This window comes from Cydia pomonella, chromosome 17, assembly GCF_033807575.1.
Source record: "Cydia pomonella isolate Wapato2018A chromosome 17, ilCydPomo1, whole genome shotgun sequence".
Taxonomy (NCBI): Eukaryota; Metazoa; Arthropoda; class Insecta; order Lepidoptera; family Tortricidae; genus Cydia; species Cydia pomonella.
The window spans coordinates 16,136,592-16,160,639 of record NC_084719.1 but is presented as its reverse complement, the minus strand read 5'-3'; the positions used below and the strand labels follow the sequence as shown (position 1 = coordinate 16,160,639).

Here is a 24,048-nt window from a genome sequence, read left to right as displayed (position 1 = left end):
TTTGATTTAATAGGGTCGCCATGTGATGTAGTGGTCAAGAGCATAGTTTTGTTTTGCCCGGAGTTTTATATAGATCTCAGTGTAATATAGTCCGAGTATGACGTAGCGCACGCACTAAAGCTTATTATAAAGAAACATAATTAAATATAGATTTTTTTTATTCCAGTTACGAATACGACGGGACCTCCCACCAGTGCCGCGACATCGACGAATGCGGCACGATCTCGACCCCGTGCCGCGGCCTGGCGCAGTGCGTCAACCTGCCCGGCGCCTACGAGTGCCGCTGCCCGCCCGGCTACCGGCTCTCGACCACCCTCGATACCTGCGAAGACATCGACGAGTGCGCCGACCCGAGGCTCTGCGAACACGGGGACTGTCGGAACACGATCGGCTCGTACAGGTTAGTTTCCAGTTGTGTAGACTACAAGCTGGAGTCAAAATGCCGCTGCATGCCAGCAGGGTACCGCCTGTCGACCACCCTAGAAGCGATACCTAGGAAGATATCAATGAGTGCGCCGACCCGAGGCTCTGCGAACATGGGGACTGTCGGAACACGATCGGCTCGTACAGGTTAGTTTCCAATTGTCTAGACTACAAGCTAAAGTCAAAATGCCGCTGCACGCCAGCAGGGTACCGCCTGTCGACCACCCTAGAAGCGATACCTAGGAAGATATCAATGAGTGCGCTGACCCGAGGCTCTGCGAACACGGGGACTGTAGTGACACGGTCGGTTCTTACACGTTTGCATTATCAGTTGTCTAGTTAGTCTATCTCAGCTAATCTGTACTGACACTGTGATAGCGCCACAATACGTAGTAGTGTGATAATATGACGTTTACTTCGGGCTATCACATTTTGTCGCTGCCTAATAGCCCAATGAATAGGTGCCTATAACGGGTCGGATGGGTATATTATAGCCCAAATATGAATAAAAGCAAGCATCGCAACTTCACAAATGGGGTGCCGTTCAATTTTAATACAAACTTTTAGCATAATTTCATTTAACTACTATTGAAACTCATAATAAAAATTATGTATAAAAACAAAACATATAAAGTTGTTAGTCATACTAATTTAATGACAGAATGCTCTATAATCATAAAAACATTCTTCATAACAATCTACCTTTTCAACTTCAAAGCTGGTCGCCGTTAGGTACGACGACGAGCGAAGCGAGGAGTGTTAGGTAGAACTGCGACCATATGGGCAGAACCATATGTCTCGGAAATTGTATTTTTGCTTGTTCATTTTCACTAGGCGTTTATATGAAGTTTATCTGAATCCCTTAGGAACCACAGAGGTTCCAACTCACACTGGCCGCTGCTTTGCGGTAAAATGATATATGTCGACAGACGTAAAGTACGGATGTAGGTCAGTTTGACGCTTAGAAAAATCGATTATGTTCCATGCAAATATAATGTTTAAGTTTTTTTTATTAATTAGTAATTCAGTGTGGTTAAACTTTCAGCAAACTCAATCAAATAAATAAAGTTTATGAACGATTTGCCGAGGTTTGATTGTGAAACCACACCTTCAATATTATGCTGTTGGTTTTCATGAATAAATAACGTTCTGAGTATAAAATAGTATACAGAGTGAACATTATACTGGTTGCCTGTTATGCAAATACATTACTATGCTACTAAACTATAATTACTTTCGAAATTATGCAATTCGTTTTTATTGTATTTGTTTTTATACCAAATCATAATTTCTGCATATCAAAATTATGCAATTCAAATTATGAAAAATGAAATTTCGCAAATTGTTATTATTAAAAACATTACACACCCTCACAAATGTGCAACACATTGTAAATATGTCAAGATCTTTTACAACTTGATATTTAAGAGTGTATTTGGAGTATTTGTTTTTATATATATATATATATATATATATTTAAAAAAATTAATTTCTATTTTGTGTATAATTCATATTTTTACTCTGTAATATCTCACCAAAATGACACAATGTTTCTATTTTTTTATTTATCAGATGCGAGTGTCGCCCCGGCTTCACGCTGCGCGACGGCTCGTGCCGCGACGTGGACGAGTGCGCGCGGCCGCGCCCCATGTGCCGCAACGGTACCTGCGAGAACCTACCCGGCTCATACACCTGCCACTGCGATGAGGGCTTCAAGCCTGGTGCCAACAACGACTGCATCGGTAAGATTCAATCAGAAAATAAATGGTAAAGAAAATACCGTTGACATAGCTCAGAGAGTTGCGGACTGTGCGAAGTTGAGTGGGAAGCGAGGTTCTTAGGTCCGTGAGTTATTGAGTAGCTCCCGTGAATAAAAGGAAGCAGCCAAGGAAGGTCCATAACTAACTGAACATAAATCACAGATCGTATAATGCAGGGAATCGTTGGAAGGTGGCAGCGCTCGACTGGTTGTTACGGAGATCCTCTGGGGCTTATGTATCGGAGTGGACTTTTTCGGTTGACATAATGAAGAAACGTTTATGTATGTTTCGTCGGATGCGTTTACAATTTGGTGCCGTGACCAGGATACGTTTACAAGTTTGGTGTCACTTGTAAATTAACTAAGTGATATAAACTACATGTGTGTTTAAATCAATGTTGGCAATTTAATTTATTTTTTTCTTTACAGATGTAAACGAATGCCGCGAAGGAGGCATGGTATGCCGCAATGGCCGCTGCCGTAACACTTTAGGCTCATTCCGCTGCGAGTGCTCCCCCGGCTACGCTCTCACGGGCGACGGCCGGAACTGTCGCGATGTAGACGAGTGTGCTGAAACGCCGGAGCCCTGTGGACGAGAGGGCGAGCCGTCTTGTACTAACACTATGGGCAGGTCAGTATGACTAGAAAGGGATATAGAAACATGTTGAGCTATATTTACATAGCCAAAATTTGAGCAAAAAATTGCCATGAACCTGTATAATTATAAACTTTTCGGATCTTACATTACTTATTGCTCTCGGAAAGCATAATGTGGTATGAAACTGCTGATGTAGACCATAAAATGATGGATTTTTTTATTTTTTTCGTCATACGTCATTTTCAACATGTTACATATTTTTTGGTTCAGCTACGAGTGTTCGTGTGGCAAAGGCTGGCGTTTAGTGAACAAACGCTGCGTGGACCGGGACGAGTGCCGCGAGATACAGGACGTGTGTGCCGGCGGAGACTGCCACAACTTCAATGGCGGGTAAGATCAGCATTTACATGGTGATTTTGTTATGTTTGACCATATTCTAAGGGGCTATTGTGTTGGCTACACTGACCAACTTTTAGTATGTGGCCGGCCTTGAAAATGCGAAAATAAATTGCTATTTCATACATTTTCCAATCATATGTGGATCTTCTTTACGCGATTTTGGGGTTGGGTTTGGAAGAGTAATGCTCTAAAGTCGAATACATATCGTATCCTTGATAAGTTGAACTTTAGAATGTTTATGCGTTAATAACCGTTTTTATTAGTATACGTAAAGGTAGCGTAGCACTGGACTGTTAGAATTATATTATTTATTTTGTTTTGTAGATACCGTTGCGAATGTCCTGAAGGCTGGAGCTTCTACGAAGAGCTGGCAATCTGCGTGGACGAGCGCAAGGAGCTGTGCTTCGACAACTGGTCCGCCGGCCGCTGCCACGACGCGCGCCCGCTGCAGCTGTCCCGCCCCGAGTGCTGCTGCTCTGACGGTATGTGTCATTCTTTATACGATTGGCTTTCGTTAAAACCTTCAATCCCATTGTCACTACTTTAGGGGAGCTTGAAAGATGAATAGTTGTATCGAATTTCAAAGTCTTAAATATATAGGACAGACTTTTATTAGGGTTCAAAAGCAAGTGAGTAATTTGCAGTTTTAATCCTGTTGTTATGTTTGTAGGTGCGGCTTGGGGTCGAAGGTGTGAACGCTGCCCTCCACCCGAAACTTCTGAGTTCCTGCGCATCTGTCAGGGTGGCATGGGTCGCCCTAATATCACTCAGGTAAGAAGAGCCCAACCAGAAAATATTGCCTAAATATCTATGTTTAAAAGCAAAAATACAATTGCGTAGCACTTAGATTTAGTCTGGCAATTTTTTTTTGTAAAATATGGCAACTAATTCGAAGTGTAGCGTAGCGTATGATCGGCAACGCGCATGTAACACCTCTGGAGTTGCAGGCGGCCATAGGCTGCGGTGACTGCTTACCATCAGACGGGCCGTATGCTTGTTTGCCACTGTCGTGGTATTAAAAAAAAGTAGGAGCGAATCGTTAACCTCTCATATACAAATTTAGAATTTCGCTTCTTCTTTGCTTTTCTTCTAGTTATAAAATTGCTTGCCAGATTATAGTTTTTTTTAGTTTGTTTTTCTTTCAGCTGTGCCATCAAAATCATAATTTAAAGAAACTAAAACTAGCATTCAATATGTTTTTCATGCTTCCATGCTTATTACTACTCGTCATCTATTCGTATTTTTGTGTAGGACTTGAACGAGTGCGAGGTTCGTCCAGACATCTGTCGCGGCGGCCGTTGTATCAACACGGACGGCTCGTTCCGCTGCGAATGTCCTGACGGATACCAGGTATGTCTGTTACGTTACTATGTATTTATAGGTATTCTACATATTTATACAATTGTGCAGTCATCAGCAGAAGAAGCTAATCGTGTGTGCATAATTAGTAAATTCATAACTTCGTTTTTGAAGAATAAAAGCGCATGCAGATAACTTTGTGCTGCTAAGAGAGGTTAAGCTGTTGTGAGATAAAGGAACCAATTTCTTGGAGGAGGAAATTAGTAAAATTATCCTTATTTTTTTCGAAGCGGCACCTGACGTTAATGAAGCTTCGTTTACATCGCCCTTAATTGGCCATCCGATTGATCGTCTGGAATGAAATTACGCAAATTTGTACCCGGCCTGGTCTGACCTGTATACATATATTTGGCTAATTTGACCGTCGCTATATATGATGTTGACCTGTCATACTTACCAAAGCGTTTATATTAAATTGATTTTAATTTTATTATTTATAATGTAACGTTTGACGATCATATTGAGAAGATAAACATACTTTTGACGAATGTAGCAAATTTATAGTGTAATTTTCATCGTGAAATAAAGAAATCTAATCTATAAGGCCGTATCAGCATATGAAAGGAACAATTAAAGTTTACTTTTGCATTTCCAGATTTTTTAAGTATTGATTTTTTTGTCAGTTGGACGCTACCGGCCTGGCTTGCGAGGACGCAGATGAATGCCTCGTCGACCCGCGCATCTGCGGCAACGGGACTTGCTCCAACAAACCGGGAGAGTACGAGTGTACCTGCAACCAGGGCTTCATGCAAGGACCCGAGCAAGTAAGTACTTACACGACTGCTTGGCTTACTACGGAAGGCTGGAGCTAACACAGATCATGTAAGTTGGGTTAAGAAGAATGGCCTATATTTTATAGTTGATTGGTACAAGCTATCTTGTGCAAGTGGAGTTCAATAGAAAAGACAAATGAGTCGCTTAACTTCAAACTCAGATAAATCCAACTCTCAGAGTTTGCGATTTTGGTATTAAGAGAAGGTAATAGGGTAAATTATTCCAAATTTCAAATTGATAGCTTAAGTACTTCTCGATATATTTACCAATGTGACAGACAGACAGGCAGACAGACGGACGGACGGACAGACAAAATCGCACCATAAGGGGTCCCTTTGTACCTGTATGGAAAAGCAAATGTCGTGTCTTACAGGGAGTTTGGCCGAGGACCGCGAAAACTGGCGTCTACTCCACCGACAAGAGCCTTGCTCTTAAATTAAGAGAGACCTTTATGGTACGGAACCCTAAAAAGGTGAAAAAGGAAAAATCACTAATAGGGTAAATTTTCCCTAAAAGGGTCGAATGGATTTATTCAAGTTTGAAGTTAAGCGACACAAATAATGTAAACAAACCTATTTACCTTCTTTTTTCGTAATATCGCACTTTTTGTGGACAACCATGATTTTATCATCAGTTTATAGGGAGCGTGCATAAACTGTAGGGGCAGCACAGAAGATGTCAGATTTTGGGCGCGAGGTGTAAATGTGAAGTTTATGCTTCCAATGTAGCCCACAAGATGGCAGCACCTACTATGCACAAGAAAACGTACGAGAACGGTAGATGGCAGCACTTGCATTGGCGCGAAGTGTGTACATGCTTATGTTTTCGATTCAAGCCATAAGATGGCAGACTCTTCAACGCGCATTGTCCCCATATACTTAAATCCCTGTTATTTATATCAATTACTAGTAAAAAATATATGTTAATTATGAATATTTCAATGGAAACAACCATAGTCAAACTTTAAGGCTATACCTACATCAAGTGCTAACAAAATCTGTCATATTTGTTTGCATTCTTTGTCATTTCTATTAAACTCCATTTTAACGTCAAGTACGTCCAAACACAAGAGCTAATATAATTAATGCGATGGTCCCGCTTTTCTTCGAACACGAGATTTGCTCTGACAAACAGGGACAGTACGAGTGTACTTGCAAATGCATGGACCTGAGCAGGTCAGTTAGATTTAATAAGAATCGTGTATATGATTTTTAATGAAAAAAACTTGCATGGAATCGATTTTTTACTTACAATCTACTGTTATTCCGAGACCGTAGCTACTCATATCAGCAGAACGGATAAGCTTCAAACACAGCTAGTGCAGCAGGCTTACGGCTCGTAACGACTTCTATTTATCATCACTTGTACCAATCCTGAAACAGACATGTCCATACAAACACAATTTCAAAGGAATGTTCTAAATCGTATTTCTTTTCTCTGTCTTTGACAATGGCTAGAGATCTAAGCCTTGAAGGTAACTGACATTATGTGGTGTTACATTCATAACCAATAAGTACAGTAAGAGGTTTGTTATACTACATCTAGAGTACTATAGTCAAAGAGAATTTGAAATAGAGGTGTATTGTCGAAGAAAACTTTGTAGCGACGTAAATTTACTGCCATCTTTCGACACATAATTAAAACTTTTAGAATGCCATTTGACTTTGATCCTTATTCTTTCACTAATATGTGTTCAATTTGTCAAATAACAAAAAGTGGCGCCAACTTACCGGGCATCTTATCGCTCGAAACGATGCTGCTATACCTTGGCCTTTGATCTAGATGGCACCACTTTTTGATATTTAACAAATTCAAATTCTTTGCAAAGTATAAGCTAGATAAAATAAAATATCACTTTTTTTTTATACAGACGTGCGTGGACATAGACGAGTGCGCCGAAGGCATGGCGGGCTGCTCATTCCGCTGCCACAACACACCCGGCTCGTGGCGCTGCGTGTGCCCGTACGGATACACGTTAGCTGCTGATGGAACCCACTGCAAAGACTTGGATGAATGTGCTGCTGATCCTTCGCCGTGTCCGCACGCTTGTGAGAACTCCGTGGGGTCATACAAGTGCACATGTCCTGAAGGTAAGCCCATACAGACAGAAGTGTATCGAAGGTATAGTTGCTTCTTCTGCTGCCACAACACGGCTAGCTCGTGGTGCTGCGTGTGTCCTTATCTTACACGTTGGCTGCTAACAGAACACATTGTAACGACTTGGATGAGTGCGCTGCTGATCTTTTGCCGTGCCCGCATGCATGTGAGAACGTTATGTTATGGTAGATGTAGATATAGTGTAGGGACGCCTGGCCGGAAGCTGGTGGGCTGTCGAGTACTTGTTGCGTTCATTCAGCCCAATTCCCTGAAGTTGCGAGGTTACTGTCCCGGCGGCATTCCCACACTATTCTCCTCAAATCTTCTTGTTTTCCTGCAGAACAGAAGGACATCTTTGAGTTCGATACCCTTTATTTCGTTTTCTTTCAGTGTGTCTCTACCGAATGTATTATATTGGGGTACTACTACTACTGGCCTTAGCGTCTATTCCAGACGATCTATGGTGCAATGTCTAGAGACATTATACCGCCTGGGACGGAGTTAAGTGGCAGGGATGCCCAGCACCTGCGCCACCCTCTCGACCTCACTGGCCGGACCCACAGGAAAGGCAAGCCAATACGTGTGGAGCCAGGTTGGCTGCAGGAGTCTACCGCAGATTTCAGGTTGGACCCTACTCACGCCTAACGGGGACTCCGTCCCGGGTTTGATTTTGGAGTTTTCCTTCTCCTAGATAAGTTGCAACTCAATGCTTAGAGGCTTATCTCCCCTGTGACGAAGCGTTAGATGACGGCTTCCTTCGTGAACTTAGACGCCTCTTACGACACCCTTGTTCTTTTAGGGTTGGTAGTATTCTTAAGCCGGACACCACACGTATATTGGGGTACCACATACACAATATAACCTGCTAGTAAGTGTAAGCTAGTCTCCTCCTGACCACAGTATGGACAGGGGTGTCTCAACTGATTTTTATTGTCTTATGATGTCTATTGAGAGTGTTATGACCAGTAATGATACCCGTCAGTAGTCTCAGACTGCTCTTACCTAGTTTCAAAAGATACCTTTTTTTTTTTAACGTTGGGGAAATGCTTTTACGCATGCCACCTAGTCCGGGGGAAACCAGGGGCGATGACGGACTAACCAGTAGAGGACTACCGTCTAAAACCACCAACGAATGCCGGCTCCGCCTTAGATTGGGTGCCGCAGGGTCGCTATCAGCATTCGACCGCGTGCGCCCCGGCGGGCGGCCTGTAGGCCGCAGACATTTTGGGAGCCAATTGGTCAGGCACCCCAGTCCTGTGGGCTTTAGTTTCAAAAGATACCTGGTTCTCCCGTGATCTATAACTTTAATCATCATCTTCGACTGCCTGCATCCAGTCTCTTCCTCCCATTCTCTCTGTGCTTCCATCTCTTTTATTTTCTTTCTTTTCTATAATTCCCTTCTTGACATCCGCTGACATAGGCAGAGTCGGTTCCGGGCCCATATGTTCCGTCTCCGCCCCTATCCTCGCCAGCTCGTCTGTTATGATACAAGTGCACGTGCCCTGAAAAAGTCTTTTGAATAAGATGCCTTTTTAATAAATAGGGTATACAGGGCGGAAAAATCGAATGCCACATGGATGGCAACTACCTTAAATATTGTAAATAGCACATTTTGTGTAAGGGAGACTTTCCTTTGTTTTTAAAAACAATAAATACTGCATTTAAGGATTTATGAAAAATCGCTTGCCTCAGTCGGGACTCGAACCGGTCAAATGTGACAAAAAATAATGTGCTGTATTTTATGATGCAGATTGAAAGGGTTACTGATAAGGTTAATTTTTCTCTAAATAACAAATACAATCAGAATAACGGAAGGCCATGAAAATTAACAATTACCTTTGAAATTTGATTTCACCCGTCACGTGAATTAAGACGTAATCCTTGGAATACAAGGAAAATAAAGACGTTTAAATGACATGATAATGATGAGCTACACTTATGTTTACTTATCACTTTAGTTGCGATTACTAATGCCACTTTAGTAACCTACCTACTTCCTTTGATAGGAAAATTGCATCAATTATTCTCTAGTCATCATAGTAGCTAGGATAGGTAAATTTTTAAAAATGGAACATTTTAACGAACCGTTTTTGTTTTTTAAGTGCAATCTTTTTAATTTAAAACAAATAATGCCCGACTTGTTGAACGCATTCTTTTCTTTTTTTTTCGAATTGTGTTTATTCCATTTTCAAATATTAGAGCTACTATTTTACGTAGATAAATTGAAATTGTGACTTGCAAGTGCTTTTACATTATTTGACCGGTTCGAGTCCCGACTGAGGCAAGCGATTTTTCATAAATCCTTAAATGCAGTATTTATTGCTTTAAAAACAAAGGAAAGTCTCCCTTACACAAAATGTGCTATTTACAATATTTAAGGTAGTTGCCATCCATGTGGCATTCGATTTTTCCGCCCTGTATAGTGATTTAGGAGTCCTATTATCTACTCCTGAAACTCTAGGAAACGTGCTATAATGACACTACAACTTAACTTTGATTGTTCTAGTTACAGACTTATTACCGAGATAATATAGTGAAAAATGTCAAATAAAAATATTTGTAAAATTATCTAAATAACTGACTGTTGTAAACAGGCTACCGCCGGACGTCCGCCCCGCACAACGCCGAGGACGCCTGCGAGGACATCGACGAGTGCGAGGACGACTCGCACTGCTCGCCCGGCGTCTGCGTCAACACAGACGGCGGGTTCACGTGCGACTGCGACGCCGGCTTCGAGCTCAGCAGCGACGGGACCGCCTGCATCGGTGAGTACATATACGTACAAAACTATCAGTATTCGGCACTAGTACATTTCAATGCAAATGTGCAAAGTTTGTCATTATTTATGAGTCCCGAAATAATGCCTCGTACATTGAACGACGTTTATTAATACATTTGCGAAAAAAGCACAATACGAGTAAAACAAATATTGGTTACGTATTACGCTTACAGAAGTTACAGACCTTACAGTTATGAATTTTCCTATGAACTTGAATTCGTACACTTCACTTTGGTGTGGACGTATGGAAATAAATTAAAAAAAACCGGTCAAGTGCGAGTTTGTTTACCTCGCGTACCGAGGGTTCCGTACAAACTTTCAATTTTCTCAAGTAACTATAATCACGAAAGACTTACCAAAAGTATACTAAGTTTTTTTGACATTTTCCTTCATAAGTAAATTTTTCTCACTATGAAAAAAAAAATTGTTTCGTAATATTCAATTAGAGCTCTTTCGAATGACCTAGTTATTACTGTTATTAGACTTTGAAATGATGCTCCCTCTTTATATTGGGCATTTACCATAATTATAAAAAAATAAATTAAAAAAAATACACTTCCAATGGAATAACGCTAACCCAGACAGGGTTAGCGTTATTCCAAATTTCAAATTGATAGCTTAAGTACTTCTCGATATATTTACCAATGTGACAGACAGACAGGCAGACAGACGGACGGACGGACGGACGGACGGACGGACGGACAGACAAAATCGCACCATAAGGGTTCCCTTTGTACCTGTATGGAAAAACAAATGTCGTGTCTTACAGGGAGTTTGGCCGAGGACCGCGAAAACTGGCGTCTACTCCACCGACAAGAGCCTTTGTTCTTAAATTAAGAGAGACCTTTATGGTACGGAACCCTAAAAAGGTGAAAAAGGAAAAAGCACTAGTTCGCAAAAATCTACTTTGCGAACGCTAAACAGCTACTTAAAGTAGCACTTTTTAAGCAACTATACTAAAAATCTACTCCCCTTTTATTTGATTTTGGAATCAGTGTATTTAACAAGATTATATGTGAATAGATCGACGCACAGGCCAATGTTACCGCTCGTTGGTCGGCGGGCGCTGCGTGCCGGAGCCGTGGCCGCGCGCCGCCGCGCCGCCCGCGCCCAGTCAGGTCACCAAGTAAGTAACGACTATTAGTATGATGAATGAAGTAGTCAACCCTCGGTACAATCTGTAGCAGTAAGTGTCTACGCGGGTAATAAAGAAAAATATTTCAGAACTTTCAGAATTCCCATAAAACATTGTTAGTACCATCGTTATAGCTAGGGGTCAGTAAGTACATTAAAATCAAATCCAAACAATGGATGCAGCCAGCCTTCTGGGCACCCTGCCAAGCGGTCTCGATCTGGGACAAATTTTTTATTTATAAGTTTTTAATTTAAGTTTTTAATTGTTTTTCCACCTATTTGTGTTTATTTTTAATATAATGTTCATAATTTAAATACAAGATATTTCCAACATTTTAATACAATCGGTTTATGATTATTATCTCTTTTGTAGAATACCTTTGTCTTTAATATTGGTATTCTTAATAAAATCCAAACATAATATGAATAATAAATAATTAATAATATTGACATAATAATAATGAAATCACGATTCATAGTAAAATAGAAATTAATTGAAATAATCAATACAAAAATAATTAATAAATTAACATTTCAAATTCAAAATAAAATAGACTAGAATAATAATTCGGATGTAAATAATGATTTCATGTCAAAAGAGCAATAGGTACAAGTATAAAAATGTCGAAATATTTTAATTAATTATTTTGACCCATGTACACAGGATAATATGTAAAATGTTCAAAATGATCACACGCTTTTATTCATTTAAAGCTGTGTTCCGACACCATTGTTGTGATTTGATAATAGAATGTCAAAATGAAATTTCATTTTAATAGAACTTTATTACTTAACAAAACTCACTCACGGCACCTTAAATTGGAATACTTAAATAAAAATTGAGTATTCATACCAAAACCATTACAATGTAATAAATGTAATATACGATGTGGACGTACTTAAATAAATAAAATAAAATATACCCTTTAATATTGTCTTCGGTTACCGCAATAGTAACTCATGAAATAAACCTATTTGAACGGATTATATCGCTTATAATGAATTTAATTAGTTTCGAACCCTTTACAACGTTCGTGGTCAACGGGTGACATATAATCCGCTTAAAATATTTCATAGACTCTTTGACTTGAAAAGTACGCAAAATCGAATACTGTTACTTTGAAATAAAGTTCAGAACCATTGTGAGAAAAATATTATATGTATTTATTAATTTCCGAACGGGCGCCGAGCTGTCAACATCATGTTGAATCAGCTGTTTGCTAAAATTCTTAAAATAATATAAATCTTTGTAATAATGTGATGTTGTGTATATTAAAAAAGTGTAATAATTGTAGAAATAACGTTAAACAGTGATTATACACAATATTACATTGCTGTTTGTACCTACTCATCGGCCTTTGTTGAAGCTGAAGTGTCAAGTAACGGACGTTGGAATTTGGATTTAAACCGGGCGAGTATTTTGTATTTTTATTTTGTGAGTTTATAAGACAATAGTTCTCATTGTATTGCATACGTGAGACGACTTACATTTTACAAAGCTCATAGCGCTGTGAGCAACGTCCCATCACAATACATTGGCTACGTGCAATTTCTCTTTGTTTGACGGATATAAGTGGAAACAAAGTTTGAGATATACACAATTGCCACATACATTACCTTATACTAATACACTACACACATAATCTCACACATTCATTTCATTCTAAATATATTTGACAAACATTTTTATATTCAGTGTACCTACTCAGTTGTATTTATATATTTCAGAATGGCTTCAAATGTTCTTACACGTCAAGGCACAACTCGCCACCTGGAAATGCAACTGAAAGCGACATTGAAAGAGCTTGAGATCTCGAGAAAGGACTGTAACAACCTAATATGTGAACGAGATGAAAGTGAAGTGGAAGTGGCAAAAATAGTTCAAAGAAACTCTGAGTTAAAGAACCAGCTGAATGTACTACACTCTGATTACATGGACAGTGTGAAACAGTGTCAACACCTACAGTGTATTGTCGACACATTTGATAACTGTGTTTTAACCTATGAATCCAATTTAAGGCGTATCAGTGACCTAGAAAGTGAACTGAATGAAGCAAATTTATTAATAAGTGATCTGCGGAGTCAATGTGAGATGAATGAAACTGTACATACACAGAGCCTTTTTGCAGAAATGTCAGTTATGGATGTGACTAAAGTTGATTCTTCCCCTTCTTATTATTTTGCAAGTAACAAGAAATTGAGGAAATATATTAAATTAAATAAATTTATAAGGCGCACTCAGAAACTTATTAAATCAAATACAAGTGTGCAACTCAATGTGAAACTTATAAGGAAACAAAGTGACCTTGTGGAAAAGTTAGATCAGTGTCATGGAAAATTACAGGACAATATTGATTTATATGAGACTGAAAAATTTAGACTTCAGTCCGAAATAAGTAGATTGAAATGGTCACTCAAAACCTTAAGTGATAATTACAATCATATTGTAAAAGAAAACCAACAGCATGTCAACTCTGCCTCAGACCTGGTCGACCTCTGCCATGAAAATGAGGAACTGATACAAGATCTGATGAGCAAGTGTTCCTGTCAACCATCTCCCGAGGTGCAGTGCCGGAGCCCGGGGAGCGCGTTGAGTGAGTCGAGCGCCGCGCCTCTGCTGGCGACCCCCGCTCCGCGTCCCCTGACCCCGGCCGCGCCCCAGCCTGCACGACCTGACCTCAGGAGTCCCCAGAGCCAGGAGACGTCACAGTCAACCGACGCCCCGCGCCGCCCGGGCCCCGCAGCGCCCGCCCCGGCGCCCGCCGCGCCCCTGCCCGCGCGCCTTGACCTGAGCCAGGACACTCCTCCCCCGTCGACAGTCGTCTACTCTGATGGTATTGGTGCCGGCCTCGGATCCATGTTGAGTGAATGTCTCCGGCAGAAGGTGACAAATATATGTATGCGTGGTGCCTCCATCAAATGTTTTGTGGACCGCTTAGCGAAGGACAAATTTGATAGGGGCACCACTCTAATTGTACATTTGGGTGATAGTGTTGGCGTAAGGAAATCCCACCTAGGACCCCTTATGCAAACACTGTCAGATATTGAGCAGCGTGGAATTTATAAAATTATTTTGTGTGCCTTTCCGTATTCCAATTCAGTATCTCGTGAACATAATATTAGAGTGTCCGAATTAAATTCCATGCTGTACACTGTGACATGTTACAACAGTAACTACCATTTTATGGATATCAACCAAATGTACAAAAGAAACTTTTATAATGTCACATTGTATGATCAATATTTGTATGTACCGAGAAACTGTAAAGTTACAACAGCCAAATTGCTTGCTTACAACATTGAACCTGGGCTTTTTGACTCTGCAGCCAGTAGCAACAGCGCCAGCAGCGCCACGAGCGCAGGCGCGAGCGCAGCCTCTCCCGGGGGGCGCCCACAGCATTTAAACTGACTGCTGAGACAGCGGAGAAGCCCCGCGAGATCATGTTAGTCCACCAAAACCTACAGGGCTTCTCCAGCAAGGAATTAGAGGTGGGTCTGTTCTTAGAATCTCTAGATGTAGATATTATGTGTATTACGGAACACTGGCTCAAGGAATATGAATTGTTATTACTCAATATTTATAATTATGATATAGTTAGCTCGTTCAGTAGAAAGTCGGCCATCCACGGGGGCTCATTGATTATAGTGAAAAGAAAATTTAAATGCAAGGAAAGAAACGACATAGTCAAACTTTCTATCGAGCGAACTATAGAAATATCATGTGTGGAAATGGAGAGTCACATTATAATATGTGTCTATAGACCACCTTCGTCGGATTTTAGCCAGTTTGAGTCCGTGATGGAAGATGCGTTGAAACGAGTCTTTGTTAGCAGTAAAAAGATAATAGTTTGTGGGGACTTTAATGTTAATATATTAGATCCCACACATGCACACACTGTAAGACTTCTAAACCTTTATCAGTCTTTTGACTTGTTTCCGCTATTCAACGAGCCCACAAGGATTACAGCTAGCACGGCGACATGTTTGGACAATGTATTCTATAATTGTGAAGTTATAAAAAAAGAGATCTTTAGCTGTTTCAACTCTGATCACTGTGGTCAAAAAGCCTATTTCCAAGTCAATGTTATAAGACAACAGCAATCATTTACATATAGACCCATCACTGCCAGTCGAATTGAAAGGTTTAGAGAAGGTGTTATATCCAAGGTACCAGCACTGGTTACAGGTGAGCAAGATCCTGATACACTATACAAGGAACTGTCGAATGTGATACATGACGTCCACAAGAATATTTTTAAAACAAAGACTCTAAAGCAAGGATCACTGAAAACAAGGTTTAGTGAATGGGCCACAGTGGGCATCCATAAGAGTAGGAATAGATTGTATGACCTGTATGAAATGAGGAGCATTAACCATGACGAGAATTTTGCAGAATATGTAAGAAAATATTCAAAAGTGTTTAAGAAAGTCTGCGCCGCGGCTAAGTCTGCCTTTATAGGTCAGAAAGTCAGGTCAGCTGACAATAAAGTAAAAGCTACTTGGACTGTAATAAACACTGAAACTGGAAAAACGAAACCCCGTGATGGCCACTACAGACTGAAAGTTCAAGACCGAATATTGTCTGCAGACCTGGATGTTGCTGGCGCCTTTCAACACTTTTTCACCAACATAGCCACAGATGCTACACGGAACTTGAACTCCTCTGTAGCAAAGGCTGGTGTTTACTTGGATACAAACAATGTCAAGAAATGCGGCATGGAATTATACTTCCAATATACTGACCCCCATGAAATCATTAAAACGTTCAAGTCCTTGAAATTAAAGAATACTGAGGACCTTTGGGGGATCTCTGTGAAAGTCATGCAATCTGTAATCGACGTAGTGGCACCGTATTTGGCCGATATATTTAATGCTTGTGTTAGAGAATGTGTATTTCCCGATCTGATGAAGTACAGTAAGGTCATTCCTCTATTTAAAGCGGGCAGCAAAGATGACCTTGGAAATTTTAGACCTATTTCAATACTTCCTGTTCTCAGTAAAGTGTTTGAAAAAATTGTATTAAACCAATTGCTTCGACATTTCAACTCGAATGAACTACTTCAAGATCAGCAATTTGGTTTTACAAGAGGTCGTTCGACGACTGATGCCGCCTCTGTACTAATCAAGCACATATACGACGCCTGGGAACACTCGCTAGATGCTATAGGTGTCTTCTGCGATCTGTCCAAAGCATTTGATTGCGTGGAGCATGACACACTTCTACACAAGCTGAAGCACTACGGTCTGTCAACGGAAGCTCTAAGCCTTGTTAAGTCTTACTTAAACCAAAGAACCCAGAAAGTGGTTGTAAATGGAACGGAGTCTACTGGAATGACTGTAAAGCTCGGAGTTCCACAGGGTTCAATTTTGGGTCCTTTTCTCTTCCTTGTATATATAAATGATCTGCCGAACCTTGTAAAACATAAATGTGAGATAGTCTTATTTGCTGATGACACCTCACTAATTTTCAAAGTTGACAGGAAACTGAGCGATTATAGCCAAGTCAATGAAACTTTGGAAAAGGTACTAGAATGGTTCACAGCAAATAACTTACTTCTTAATGCGAAAAAGACGAAATGTGTCAAATTTTCGCTGCCGAATGTAAGAAAATCTGAAACTATCATCACATTAAATGGCGAAACGCTGGACCTTGTCGAGAATACGGTTTTTCTGGGCCTTACTTTAGATAGTAAACTGCAATGGGCCCCTCACATATCTGCCCTGGCGAAAAGGTTGAGCTCTGCCGCGTATGCAGTAAGAAGAATCAGGCAGTTTACTGACGTGGAGACAGCTCGCCTAGTTTACTTCAGTTACTTTCACAGTATTATGTCTTATGGCATACTGGTGTGGGGCAAAGCAGCTGACATAGAAACCATCTTCGTTCTTCAGAAGAGGGCAATCAGATCCATTTATAACATGGCTTCTCGTGACTCACTGAGAGAACGATTCAAGGAAATAGATATTCTCACAGTAGCTTCACAATACATACTAGATGTGATAATGTATACGCATAAGAATATAAAGTCCTTTAAGAAACTGTCTAATATCCATAGTTATAATACGCGAAATAAACATAAGTTAGTAGTCTCCAAGTTTCGTCTACAGAAAGTTAAAAAATCGTTCATGGGAAACTGTGTAACATTTTATAACAAAGTACCCTTAGAGGCATGGAACCTGCCCTATACTTCATTCAAGCAATACGTCAAAAATGCACTTCTCAAAAAGGGATACTATAAAATAGATGACTACTTGGGAGACACGGAATCATGGCCAAGTATCCAGTCTCAAAAGCTGTAATAGTTTTGCGTGCAGTGTCCCGGAGAGGCATATGGCGCTGTTGTTTCTAGCTGTTCAACCTTATGTATTAATGTTTGTTATGTTTTAGTTATTTTGATGATGACATTGACATATTAAATACATAGTAGTTATGTATTCTGTAGAACTAGTTTTAAGATTGTTAGCTTAACAGTCTCTTGACGTGAAATATGTATTTCATACAATTTTTTTTTATTTTTATTCTTTGACATTTGGAGAACCTTTACACCTCCAAATCTTATTATTGTGTATTATTATTTTTCTCAGACCGTGGGGACCTTATACATCTCCAAACTTAATGTATTAACCGTGGAGACTATACGTCTCTGTCATATTGTATAATATACTTGACTTGGTACATACTAGTTATGTACAGAATGTAGCATTAGTTTATGAGACTGCTAGTTTAACAGTCCAGACGCGGTTTATTTATTTAGTATAAATTTTATTTTGACACTTGGAGAGACTTTACACCTCCAAATTTTATTAATATTAGTACTCTGACATTGGGGACCTTTTACATCTCCAGATTTAATGTGTTTTTAACCATAGAGACTATACATCTCTATTGTATTGTAGTAATTATTTATTTTAAGATTATTATAATGTAATGTTTACCCAGGTATTGGCTGTTGTATTTATAAAATGTTGTTGTGTATTTTTCATGTCACTATATGATGTTACTATAAATGTTGTATTGACTTGTAAAAGAGCCCTTGAGGCCTACTTGCAGAATAAAATTTTGAATTTTGAATTTTGAATTTTAATGCCTTATAAAGGCTTAAGTAATCGTAAACTTCTACTCACCTGTAATCCTGGATCCTAAACAAATTATTGGTTTTAAATCTGTATTGATCATCACTATTGGCTAGAAATAAACATTTGTGTGGCTTAATTTCGAATATGGATATTTTTTTTCCTTTTCTCGCAATCGCAAAATCGGACAGTTCGATTTATCCGAGTTTAAAGCTAAGCGACTTGAACTTTTCCAAAATAATTAGATGGTTTTTGGTGCTTATGATTCTGGATTATCATTAATATCATGTTCTACAATGCGAATATTGTAATATAAAATAAATTACTCGTCCAGATAAAAGCACTCGAGGGCAAGGAATTTACTCAAAAACTGAGATATGGACTCATTGATCGTTGAATTTTTACCGTAAATGATTTTATAAATCATACGGAGTAATGTATTACACTTATTATAACAAGTTCTTAAATTACTTAAGTAGTTTATTCTAATTCTAATCCGATCTGACTATTTCTATATTACCGACTCTTTTTTTAGGGTTCCGTAGTCAACTAGGAACCCTTATAGTTTCGCCATGTCCATCTGTCTGTCTGTCTGTCCGAGGCTTTGCTCCGTGGTCGTTAGTGCTAGAAAGCTGAAATTCGGTATGGATATATAAATCAATATGGCCGACAAAGTCGTACAATAAAATCTAAAAATTTAATTTTTTTGAGGGTACCTCCCCTACACGTAAAGTGGGGGTGAATATTTTTTTTTGCTTCAACCCTACAGTGTGGGATATCGTTGGAAAGGTCTTTCAAAACTAACAGGGGTCTTCAACAAACATTTTTTGATAAAGTGAATATATTCGGAGATAATCGCTCCGAAAGAAAAAAAAATGTGCCCCCCCCTCTAACTTTTGAACCATAGGTCCAAAAAATATGAAAAAAATCGTGGAAGTAGAGCTTAAGAAAGACATTAAATGAAAACTATAGCGGATATGATCAGTTTAGCTGTTTTTGAGTTATCGCAAAAAGTTTCCCCTTGATAGTAATAAGAATAAGACTTACTTTAATTAGGTACTGATTATGCAAATTTGCCTATTTGTTTAACTCGCGTGAAAGGTACCGTTTCATCCCTTGGTTAACAATTTACTATACTTTAAGCTCCAGTTAGCTTATTGTGACGGAAGAGTAACTACGGAACCCTACACTGAGCGTGGCCCGACATGCTCTTGGCCGGTTTTATTACTGATGTTATGTTACCATTTGTCGCATTAATCTATGTTGTATGTTTAAATGCTATCCTAAGAATTTAAACGCTAATTAATATCCTTTGAACAGTTGGAAAAGGTGAAACATATTTTTTTACACTAACACATGTAATCTTTACCCCTTTTCTGAGAATAAATTATTGTTTGTTTGTTTCTAAAACACTTCCTCGTCACTCCTAGAGCGATATGTTGCTGCACACTCGGCGTAGCGTGGGGCTCCGAATGCGAGCTCTGCCCTCAACCAGGCACAAAAGAGCGTCTCGACCTCTGCACGCAAGATAACCTCACCCCACCAGGGCATGGTGGTAGCCAGGGAGGCAGCGGTGGTAGCGGTGGCAGCGGCGGCGGGGGAGGCGGCACGGGAGGGGGAGAACCCCTGGTGGTACCAGATGTATACGGAGATGTGGACGAATGTGCGGCCATGCCTGGGCTGTGTACGCCTGGCAGATGCGTCAACACCATTGGCAGGTGAGTGAAATGCTGTTTTAGTATTTTAGAAGCATTCTACGGGTCTGCCCCGTACCAATACAGGATCTTTCGTCTGTTGTTATTTCTGCATTAAAAATTGATGACTAGGTATTATTGTTTACTTAATTAATTAATTATTCGATTTCGGAACATTTCGGATTTAGAACGAAGCTCTATAATTAGTTGGTTCATAAGTTCTGTCACAAAGGTTTTGACTGAATACGCCTTACGGCGCTCCCTAGCCATCTCTAAGGTAGAACAGTATGGTTCATACCTTCTAACTGGATCAACTCAGGTGATACCGAGCTAGCGAGAGAGATGGCTAGGGGGCGCCAAGCCTTCAGTAAGAAATGCATATACTTGGAAAAATTCGACCAATGCTGCCGTGACCCCGGTGGCAGAGTGGCTCAGGCACCTGCCGCGATAGCAGAGGACGCTGGTTCGATTCCAGCCTGGGGCACTAGAGGCCTTGGTCACTTTTTCTTAGTATATGACATTTATTTTAGTTTATAATTTATATAGTAGTGTTTCTACTTGAAATAAAATATAATTAAAATATTTTCTAAAAATAATTTAATTTGTTCTAATACTTCTAATAGTATAAGACTATTCTGTCAAAGGTGACCAAATACATTAAATTATTTTAACTATAGGAATTAAAACCGTAGAAATGTTAAGTATGTAATTCATAGAATGGAAAGTATAATCTTACTCGTTTATTAATTTATTTTGTGAGTGGGTATGCTACTTATTGATGGTAGATATTCAGAGCGTCGTTTCTCCGAAAACATCATTATGCAAAATTCGGTAGGTACGGAATCAATTTTAAATTATATTATAAATTATACTAGGTACGTTGAAACGCCCACTCAGCGGTATGTTAAACAAGTAACCACCTATTTATTATTTCGAATAAATGACTTCTCGGAATTTCTGTTTGTTTCCCGTACCCTTTGAAGGACTGGTAACGAACGAACCTACATAGAAAACAAGCCACATTATATATTCGTGCTTACCATTAAGGGGTTATCCATAAATTACGTCACACGTCACATATTTGGCAATTTCGTTTTTAACGAAATCAGAAATTCAGTTAGATTATTCCTCCTCTTATGTCGGGCCCTCAATGCTGAGGGTCGTGACTCCGCTTGCTAATTTTCCCTATGGCAGCCCTCCACTTCTATTAAAGTATTATTTTATTAAGTATATGAATAAAAAATATTCTTAATAAAAGCAATATTACAAATTTTATAACACGAAACCGATTAGGAATAAACCTTTCCCGAAAATAAAAAGATTTATCATTGCAAAAGCCTATTATTTAACTGTATAGCAAATACAAAAAATAAGAGCAATGTTCGGTTACAGGTGAAGTTAAAGTGACGTCAGAAAGTTTGTGACTTACCCCTCCTCCTTATCACGACATGTCACAATTTCTTGACCCCCTTCCGCCCCTAAACGTGCGACGTAATTAGTGCATGACCCTTACTTAACCTAAGCCTCTTTATAGAGAATTGAAACGGCATTGCTAGTTTTCACGACAAAGTCAAGTACTCAAATACCAAATTATATAACTGAATCCTCAGAAACAGCCATTTCAAATTCGCAGAAATCAGTACGAACGCCTCACATACCTTAATTGAAATTAAAGCGGCATCTCGCAAATTCAATTTGAATTGTAGTCAATAATTGCGAAGATGGTAATAAAGTAATTTATGCGCATCTATTTTCGATTTTGTCAGCGAAGTTATCATTGTCAATAAATAGTTAGAGTTCCTCTAATTGTTTTAGCAAACTTTCCATTGTCATCGAAAGTCAAACTTGTGAATGTTATCATTTGTATTACACCTACGTCTTGGAAAGCCTAAACTTAGCTGAAACTTTAATGCAAATAATTAACTTTGCTAAAGAAAGTCTTATAATTTGGAAACTAAGAAATATTCAAGTTATCTTAAAATAAAGAAAGTTCTTTAGAAATTTCTACAGGTAATAAATTACTATTAAGGTACGTAACTCTTGTAGATATGTATAAAGTTGTAATAATAGCTAATTATGATACTAAGAACTCGGTCTACACTACTCGTTACCTGCTGATTAACTCTGGACAGTCACCTGCTTTAAGATGGTGGAAGATTAGGCACCTCGTCGGCGATTTCGATTCGTAAAGGACTTGTTGGTACTCCTGCGGTTTCGTAAATTGATTAATCTTTGTTGTTGAACTTGTATAGTAATAGTATCTACCGACGGCCATACCGGACTGTGACCTTGGTGCGGTCCGGTGCACATTCGATCGTATGTAAGATGGTCCGCCGTACGGCCGCTAAGCTATAAGCGAAAGCGAGAAAGATATATTTTGACCGCACCAAGGTCGCAGTTCGGGGCGGTCGTCTGTAGACACTATACGTATCGAAAATTCCTGATTCCGCTACTATTTTTGTTTAAAAAACCAGCACAGTCTACTCCTAAGACCATTGCTTGTCACTGTCTGTTGTGTATATACTTTATGTTATTTTTCACTTTGCTAGTTTCCGCTGCGTATGCCCCCGTGGTTATAAGTCAGCTGACGGCATCTGCGTAGACATGGACGAGTGCGCCGCGCGCCCGCCGCCCTGCGAGCAGCTGTGCCGCAACACCGAGGGCTCTTACGAGTGCCTTTGTCGCACGGGATACGAGGTAACTCGTCTGCGATGCGTACAAAACTGACTACATGGACCAGGGACCTGAAAATATACAAATAGTATTCATCCCAGACAGAGGAAATAAAAGCTTTAACAAGTATACTGGATGAGAAACTGCAGCGACTGCCTAGAGAGAGAGAGAGAGAGCGAGAAATATGGCGTTGAACTTGTATTGTATTCCAGTATAAACCAAAATCTGCCGTCTGTCTCGTTGGCAACCAATTTATGACTAATAATTTGTACGGTTGACAGGTAGACGAGGACGGAGCGAACTGCCGAGATGTGGATGAGTGTGCCGCCGGCACGCACACTTGCCAACAGACCTGCACTAACACCGAAGGTTCCTTCGAGTGCTCCTGCCAGGAGGGCTACGAGAAACGCGGCGACGCTTGTATCGGTAAGCGGTACCAAGTCAGTTAGGTCTGAAATTTGATATGACAGTAACTTTCGCGAGTCGTAACTACTAGTATCATTCGTATTTAAAAAATGCTTCCATTTTTCTGTTCGCAGATGTTAACGAGTGTCTCGAAGAAGGCGTGTGCCCATCGCCGGGCAAATGCGTGAATCTATTAGGCTCGTACCGCTGCGTATGTCCTCGCGGGTTCCGCCTGGACTTGGAAGGCTCGCGATGTCTGGACCGCGACGAGTGCGCGGACGGTCGCTGTCAGTCCCCATGCCGAAATTATGCTGGCTCCTACCGCTGCGACTGTCCTGCTGGTGAGTGCACCTTTGGTCCCCAAACTGCTGGGTTCGATGTATGTGTCCATGCGTTCCGCTTGGACTTGCATTCCCCCATCTGCTGGGCTCATACTGCTGTTTTCTCGTGAGTTCCTGGACTTGGAAGACTGACATTGCCTGAACTGTTTTATGACAAAAGCCAATTCCTTTTTTTGAAGAGTATAACCGCGCAAAAGGCTAATGCTCTCGCGACCTGTGTCAAACTCTGATGTCTTTTAAACTGAATTCTTCCAATTTGACCTTGGCCTTGGCCTAGGCTTGAGTTTTTAGGTATCAACTCATTGCACTAGGACACGTAGAGACATGTGTGGGGTTTTAGAACGAAAATTATAACGTTTTTTATTTGTCAGGTACAACACGCTCATCGAGCGGTATCTGCCTGCCTACAGATGCTTGCGCTAGCGGGCCTTGTGGCTCATCGCCTTGCTTCCCTGTTGGCGGCGCTTACCGCTGCGGCTGCCCTGGAGGTTACGGTTGGGACAGCGGCCACGGCGTGTGTCTACAGGTAAATACTGGTTACT

The 24,048-nt window shown here is 40.1% G+C and overlaps 2 protein-coding genes and 1 long non-coding RNA gene across 5 annotated transcripts in view; 2 read left to right on the top strand and 1 right to left on the bottom strand.

Moving 5' to 3' along the window:
- The window catches only part of LOC133526999 (fibrillin-2-like), an 86,086-nt gene that overhangs the window by 53,013 nt on the left and 9,025 nt on the right, over positions 1 to 24,048 (top strand). For all 3 annotated transcript variants that reach the window (XM_061863885.1, XM_061863884.1, XM_061863886.1), the window contains 16 exons: positions 167 to 400; positions 1,996 to 2,165; positions 2,612 to 2,813; positions 3,051 to 3,170; positions 3,504 to 3,661; positions 3,850 to 3,950; positions 4,431 to 4,529; positions 5,162 to 5,302; positions 7,183 to 7,402; positions 10,004 to 10,174; positions 11,212 to 11,314; positions 19,824 to 20,111; positions 22,637 to 22,784; positions 23,042 to 23,186; positions 23,300 to 23,506; positions 23,878 to 24,032. In XM_061863885.1, coding sequence (XP_061719869.1) covers positions 167 to 400; positions 1,996 to 2,165; positions 2,612 to 2,813; positions 3,051 to 3,170; positions 3,504 to 3,661; positions 3,850 to 3,950; positions 4,431 to 4,529; positions 5,162 to 5,302; positions 7,183 to 7,402; positions 10,004 to 10,174; positions 11,212 to 11,314; positions 19,824 to 20,111; positions 22,637 to 22,784; positions 23,042 to 23,186; positions 23,300 to 23,506; positions 23,878 to 24,032 — 2,662 coding nt within the window. The remainder of the gene's footprint in view (positions 1 to 166; positions 401 to 1,995; positions 2,166 to 2,611; positions 2,814 to 3,050; positions 3,171 to 3,503; positions 3,662 to 3,849; positions 3,951 to 4,430; positions 4,530 to 5,161; positions 5,303 to 7,182; positions 7,403 to 10,003; positions 10,175 to 11,211; positions 11,315 to 19,823; positions 20,112 to 22,636; positions 22,785 to 23,041; positions 23,187 to 23,299; positions 23,507 to 23,877; positions 24,033 to 24,048) is intronic.
- On the bottom strand, positions 6,543 to 8,931 carry LOC133527001 (uncharacterized). The gene is made up of 2 exons (XR_009800804.1): positions 8,690 to 8,931; positions 6,543 to 7,743 (listed from the first exon to the last, which is right to left on the bottom strand). It is a non-coding gene; the product is annotated as an uncharacterized LOC133527001 (long non-coding RNA).
- Positions 12,504 to 14,770, top strand: LOC133527000 (anti-sigma-I factor RsgI8-like). Its single transcript, XM_061863887.1, has 2 exons — positions 12,504 to 14,206; positions 14,649 to 14,770. Exons 1-2 carry the CDS (start codon positions 13,052 to 13,054, stop codon positions 14,724 to 14,726), a joined length of 1,233 nt encoding a protein of 410 aa, XP_061719871.1. The 5' UTR covers positions 12,504 to 13,051; the 3' UTR covers positions 14,727 to 14,770.